This window comes from Coregonus lavaretus, assembly GCF_964263955.1.
Source record: "Coregonus lavaretus genome assembly, contig: HAP1_SCAFFOLD_1838, whole genome shotgun sequence".
Lineage (NCBI taxonomy): Eukaryota > Metazoa > Chordata > Actinopteri > Salmoniformes > Salmonidae > Coregonus > Coregonus lavaretus.
The window spans coordinates 1,799-8,753 of NW_028165232.1; the positions used below are offsets into that span (position 1 = coordinate 1,799).

General features: G+C 44.4%; 1 protein-coding gene across 1 annotated transcript; it reads left to right on the forward strand.

Moving 5' to 3' along the window:
• Positions 1–424: 424 nt before the first annotated feature.
• Positions 425–6,097, forward strand: LOC311116102 (solute carrier family 41 member 1). Its single transcript, XM_084191230.1, has 8 exons — positions 425–489; positions 832–976; positions 1,166–1,312; positions 1,910–2,057; positions 2,284–2,363; positions 2,483–2,617; positions 2,780–2,928; positions 3,030–6,097. The coding sequence occupies exons 1-8, from the start codon at positions 433–435 to the stop codon at positions 3,213–3,215; spliced, it is 1,047 nt and encodes a 348-aa protein (XP_084047356.1). The 5' UTR covers positions 425–432; the 3' UTR covers positions 3,216–6,097.
• The last annotated feature ends 858 nt before the right edge of the window (positions 6,098–6,955 follow it).

Here is a 6,955-nt window from a genome sequence, read left to right on the forward strand (position 1 = left end):
TGTGTGTGTGTGTGTGTGTGTGTGTGTGTGTGTGTGTGTGTGTGTGTGTGTGTGTGTGTGTGTGTGTGTGTGTGTGTGTGCGTATAGAGAGAGAGAGATGAGATAAGTGGAGTCGGCCACAGGGTGAAGGGGTCAGAACTCCAGAGCTCCTTTGTCCCGAGAACTGACCTCTGATTGTTCTGACAGAACCCAGGGCCAACGGCAGAGCGCACACACACACCACACACACACACACACACACACACACACACACACACACACACACACACACACACTGATTACTTTTCCTCGATTCAAACCGTGGCCAGTCAGATTTGGTAGTGTGTTGTGGTTGTGTTATGGTTGTGTTGTGGTTGTGTTATGGTTGTGTTGTGGTCGTGGTCTCTTATGGTCTCCTGTGTCTGTTTCTCTGTGCAGGCTAATGTTGGTCAGATGGACTCAGCCAAGGACATGTGGAAGATGATTGTTGGAAACCTCGCCCTCATCCAGGTACGAAACACTCTGGAACATCCCATAACACCTGGATGGAACACTGCGGAACACAGAACACCATTCAACATATTCCCAAACAAAACAGGTCATAGATATAAAACAAAATAACTCCAATCATTCTGTTACCATACTTGGACTGTGTCAGATGTAAAAGTGCTGTTATGTAATATTTGATGAGATAAACCTGTGGTTCCTGGACGCCCCTCAACCCCAGTCACATAACCTGCTAGAGGGATCACTGTGTGCTGGGTCAGCTCACACACACACACACACACACACACACATGTACAGTACAGTACAGTTTACAGTAACCCTTCCCTCCCTTTCTCTGCCTGCTAGGTCCAGGCCACAGTAGTAGGGTTCCTGGCGTCCATCGCTGCGGTGATCTTTGGCTGGATCCCAGAGGGGAACTTTAGACTGGGACATGCTATCTTGCTGTGTGCCTCCAGTGTGGCTACCGCATTCATCGCCTCTCTGATACTAGGTACCACTAGGAGGATAGGAGACAATAATCAATAATACTGATTCACTTTTTTCAGACTGTAATTATTCATATGCACATGGTAACCCTAGATACGATTTAACAACGGAAAATTGATCATATATGCTACAAATTCCATAAAGCTGATTATGATTGGTGGGTTTAACATTAAGCCCCTCCTTCTGTCTGCAGGGATCATTATGATTGGTGTGATCATTGCGGCCAGGAAGGTGGGCATCAACCCTGACAACGTGGCCACGCCCATCGCTGCCAGTCTGGGAGACCTGATCACCCTCTCTCTGCTGGCTGGCATCAGCACAGGATTGTACAAGGAGCTAGGTACGACACACACACACATACATATACACACACGTAAGATACAGAAACACACACACACTTGTGATCTCAGAATTGATGTATGATTTAGTGCATAGTGTCTCTATGCTTGAGATAAAGATACAGACACACTCAAACACACACTCAAACACACTCATCACAAACAGCCACTTTACGTTACACTTATCTGTCTCACCCCAGGGTGTGAGTGTGGCAGTAAAAGTCCCAATAGAAACACTTTAACTCACCCCTTAACTGCTAGACTCTTAAAGTAAGGACCTTATTTTAACATAGGCCTACTTGAGATTTGACTCCACCGCTAACCTCACAGTGGTAGGAGATGTGTGTATGTCTGACTGTGTGATTCCACAGCTTTGCTGTCTATTGTTAGCTCAGTGATCGTGTTTTCACCATCACCACACCCTGCGGCATGTGATTCAGAATAACGTGTTTTTTTATTGCCCCCCACCACACATAAATACATGGAAACACTCACGATTTCCCATTCACACCCAGTCCGAGTTTCTATATTGAACTGATGAAGTGTGTGTTATATAGCGTAACGATAATGCTAACCCCTGTGTGTGTGTTCTCTTATAGAGTTTAACGACTATGCCAACCCGTTGGTGTGTGCTGTGTTTGTGGCACTGACCCCTCTGTGGGTGCTGATCGCTCGGAGGATCCCCTCCACAAGAGAGGTGCTCTACTCAGGCTGGGAACCTGTCATCATCGCCATGGCAATCAGCAGGTACAAGACCTATGTCAATCCGCTCTCTCACCTGTGTCTCTCATTTGTCTCACCTCCGTCTCTCCTCTCTCTGTGCCTAACTTTCCTTTCACCTGTGTCACGGTTCTCTAACGTGTCTCACCTACCTCTCATATGTGTCACTGTTCTCTAACCTGCCTCACCCTCCTCTTCTGTCTCACCTGTGTCTGTCCTGTGTCTCACCTCCCCTCCTCTGTGCTCTCCTTAGTGTTGGGGGTCTGATCCTAGATAAGACTGTGTCCAACCCCAACTTTGCTGGTATGGCTGTCTTCACTCCTGTTATCAATGGTGAGACTCCTGGCATTGAAATACCCAGTACATAACCACTCATACACAACCACTGATACAAAACCACTCGTACACAATGCCTGTCTGTCTCATACGTGTACTGTGATGTGCTCTGCCAGGTGTGGGAGGTAACCTGGTAGCAGTGCAGGCCAGTAGAATCTCCACCTATCTGCACATGAACGGTATCCCAATGGGAGACCCTGACCCCAACCCCAGGAAATGCCCCACTCCCTGCACCTCCTTCTTTAGCTCCAGTGAGTATTGATTCGTTTTATGTTAAGGTTCAATGTTTACTGATGCAGGATTGTTAGCAAAACGGTGGTTTGTTGAGTGATATTATGTAAACACGTCTTTCGTACCCCTCTCTCTCTCTCTATCTCTCTCTCTACATTTCTCTCTCTACATCTCTCTCTCAGATGTGAACTCTCGTTCGGCGCGGGTGCTCTTCCTCCTGGTTGCTCCAGGTCATCTGGTCTTCCTCTACACCATCAACTCCATGCAGGGAGGACACACCACTCTAACATCCACATTTATTGCCTTCTACATGGCAGCTGCACTACTGCAGGTACACATACACACAATCACACACACACACACACACACACACACACACACACACACACACACACACACACACACCTCACCACTCTCCTTCTCTGTCTCTAGGTATTGATCCTGTTGTACCTGGCTGACTGGATGGTCCATTGGATGTGGAGTAGGGGAATGAACCCTGATAACTTCTCTATTCCCTACCTGACGGCCCTGGGAGATCTGCTGGGGACTGGCTTCCTGGCCCTCTGCTTCCATGTCCTCTGGCTCATTGGAGACAGAGACACCGACGTGGGAGACTAAGCATACACACAGCTGGACAGTATACATACACGGCATCAACGCCGGATCACCGGAAACAACCTGAACAACTGAACTGTACAGTATCTCCCTCTAGACATCTGAACCACAGAACAGCTGAATGACTTTCAGACCCAGACCAAACCCCCCTCCCCTCCCTGGGTCGCAGACTACGCTTCTCTTTCTTTATTTGACTAAATAAGAGAGTTCTACTACTATTATTTTTATTATTATTACTATGACAACGATTATGATTATTATTGGTAATAGTGAATTTGATATGAATCTATATCTGTTTTATCATTGGGCAGATTAATCCTCATTATTTTCAATGGGGACATTCTCCCTTGGGCCAGTCACGTTGGCCGCATTTGTAAAGATGAGATACATTTTAAAGACTTGAAATGAAGACAGACAGCAAAAAAACTCTCACAAGCCTAGAATACTTAATCACCAAGTGCTATATGTATAAAGAGATTAATTAATTATGAGATATGGGGCCGATTCCGACCCGAGTTAAGCGCGAGTAAATGGAACGTAATTCCCTTTTAATGCACTTTTCTCTCTATGTGTATTCTGACCTTGAACTTAAGCATGAGAATAGCATGATATTCACCCGCTATTCGTTCAGGGTGGAGATCTAAGAAATGAAGGTGTGGTGGAGGTGTGTCTACACCGTATTCTGACCTTGACTTAATTCCCTCATAATTCCACCACCTTTACACGCAAGGAAACCAGGAATAAGGTTGAGCGAACCTGCCGGTTCCAAGTGGAAAACGCATCTACTTTCTTTTTACCAATAGAAATAACAGCATTCTCCATGCACTATAATTTATAAATTGATAAGAGCTATTGATAGGAGCTAGGTAAATGAGTAGGGGATTGTAAATACACATAGCAATTGTTTTAGATGATTTTTCCTTATGATCCCTGGAGACGAATGTGAAACCAGTTATGGAAGCAAACTGAAAATCATATCAACATGACATGTATTGTGGCCCCCTTTTTTTACGGTGAAGTAGGCTATAAGTAGCTGTGCCATTATTCCAAATTTGAATTGTGTGCCCTCATCATTTGCGTAGATGAAATGTGGAGACCCAAGCTATAGGCTTCTGATCCTGCCCGGTTGATGTATGCGCTTTAGAACTTTTTAATTATACGCTCGGGCTTTTCTCCTTCATATTAAATATTAGCCACTTTCGGGAGCCACCGTCAGTAATACCCACATACATTTATGACTGTCACTTTAGTGTTCGTTTTCTTCAATTTGTAGCTTACATTTTTTATCATTCCATTCCGTTTCCCTTTCTTTCCTCTGTCACGTCCGTGAAGTTGTTCCTGAGGGTCGTAATCATTAGTGGATCATATTAGGCTAACGTGCAATAATTTCGGACATGGAGCCTATTTGAATCATTATGGAACTCAGACCACACGTAGCAGGTTAAACCTGGAGCATGGCACACGGTTCACAACGACTGGACCGTTGTCATACAGTTCCATGATTAGTGGGGATTAGGGTAAATGTATAGGACTATTGTTTAACCCTTATTGTACACTTTTTCCACCTTCCAATATTTAATGGATTGAACTTGATTCAGGATAAATCAAACCACTGTATTTTTGATTCATCAATATATTTAGTGTGTAAAGGCTCTCCAAACCAGTTATTTTTTAATGATTCATACATACTTTCCTAACCCTAAAATGTGCCTAAATAATCGATATGATCACAGTATTTTTAAATCTACGAGTTGGTGCTGAAAAGGAGACAAATATGCATATATTTAGATTACTTTCTTTCATTGATCCCTATATTCTGAACCCATTCTTTCGATGTATTCTAATGAGTCGGTTGACAAAATTCAAATTAAAGGTACACCGTATTTAAAGGGATGGCTTAAGACAAATGTACTGAAAACCCTATTGATTGAAAACTCCACAAGAAAATCTGTTGGCCAGCTAGCGGGAGGGTTTTTAGCAGTTTAATTAAATGTATTCAGCATGTGCAAGGGAACCACGCCTGCAAAGCCCGTTACGCACCTGCATAAGGTAAGTCTGAAAACCAACTACTGAGATGTGCGTAGGAAAGGCGCGGGTAGCAAAGGCATATATTTCCTAAGTCGGAATCGGCCCCTATGTGAATAATGTTTGATGAAGGAGAGTGCACAGGGCCTTAAATGACTCTCCCAATTTGCCTTGCCTTTATCGTAGTGATTCAGTGGGGGCAGCTGCACAGGGACCCGGACCAGAATGTATAGACCTGAATCCGCTTAAGTAACAACCTTCCAACCCAATCAGTGGACGTCTGAACACTAACCTGAACAGAAACAGGAAGTGTTAACAGTTCTGGGTAGAAGTTGCCCTTTAAGCACAGCTCTAGGATCGGCTTACCCACCCCTAATCCTAACCTGAACCATTGGGGAGAGATGAAAACATACCTGACCCTATATCAGTGGTGAGAGGCAACTTCAAACTATTCTGTGGACAGAGGTCACTAAGGTCGTGCCAGATCGTAAGGTCAGGTGCCAGGGACCTCTATACACATCATGTTTCACACACAGTTGGAGGGTTGTTTCTTGAATTAAAGTCAGCCCAATTCTTGCCAACCATGTCCTTAGTGGTTCCTGAGGCAGAAGAGCGCCACTACAATGTGTCAACACTTCCTTGTTCTCCCCTAAATCCTCCTAAAGGGCTACGATTGTGAAATATCTTAAATTAGATTGTTGTTTCTTCTTTGTTAACGGTTTTTGTACACAAACACTTAGAGACAGAAAATTAGGCTTTGTTTGTCCGGCCTGCCTCAGTTTCTGGCAGGATGACGGTTACGCACACAAATAGCCGCAGAAAGTAGTTGTGCTGAGGGTGCTGCAGCACCCCCGGATAAATCAGAGAAATCAAAAATAATATTTTAAAAAACGTATTTTGTTTTTCTTGTCCCCCCCCCCCCCCCCCCCCCCGTCGACAGCACCCCCACCTCAAAACATCTTTCTGCGGCCATGCGCACATACACACAGCTCTGCTGATCACTGGGTTCACCGAGGTTAGAGTAGCCTTACTGGGAGGCCAGAGAGAGACCAGAGAGGGTAGAGACAGCTCTTATTGAGACAGAGGCCATTCTAGGTGAAATCTGCTCTCCAAATCAAATCACATTTTGTTTTTTGTTTTCCAGCACAAGGAATTTGGAGAATCTGTAAAAAACGTGGCTTTACTTGTTTGGTGTGTTCTGATTGGAAGGCTTAACTGGAATTCAATGGTTAGTGAGGAAAGACAGGATGTCAACTGATGTGAGATGAACGTTATCAGAAATTGCAGTTTGTTGAGGGATGAATTGTCAAGCCAATATTCCCACCGTTAGGGATATCATGTAACAACATCTCATGTCTCTCTCTCTCTCTCTCTCTCTCTCTCTCTCTCTCTCTCTCTCTCACACTCTCGCTCTCTCTCTATTAGGGATATAATGTACTAAAATCTCATGTCTCTCTCTCTCGCTCTCTCTCTGTTAGGGATATCATGTACTAAAATCTCATGTCTCTCTCTCTCTCTCGCTCTCTCTCTGTTAGGGATATCATGTACTAACATCTCATGTCTCTCTCTCTCTCTCTCGCTCTCTCTCTGTTAGGGATATCATGTAACAAAATCTCATGTCTCGCTCTCTCTCGCTCTCTCTCACTCTCTCTCTCTCTTTTAGGGATATCATTTAACAAAATCTCATGTCTCTCGCTCCCTCTCTCTTTATGTCTCTT

Excerpts from the sequence above, each read along its gene's own strand:
- LOC311116102 (XM_084191230.1), top strand. The coding sequence starts at position 433 with ATGGACTCAGCCAAGGACATGTGGAAGATGATTGTTGGAAACCTCGCC. Across the intron at positions 490-831 it reads GAAACCTCGCCCTCATCCAG|GTCCAGGCCACAGTAGTAGG; the intron begins GTACGAAACACT and ends TCTGCCTGCTAG. Across the intron at positions 1,313-1,909 it reads AGGATTGTACAAGGAGCTAG|AGTTTAACGACTATGCCAAC; the intron begins GTACGACACACA and ends GTTCTCTTATAG.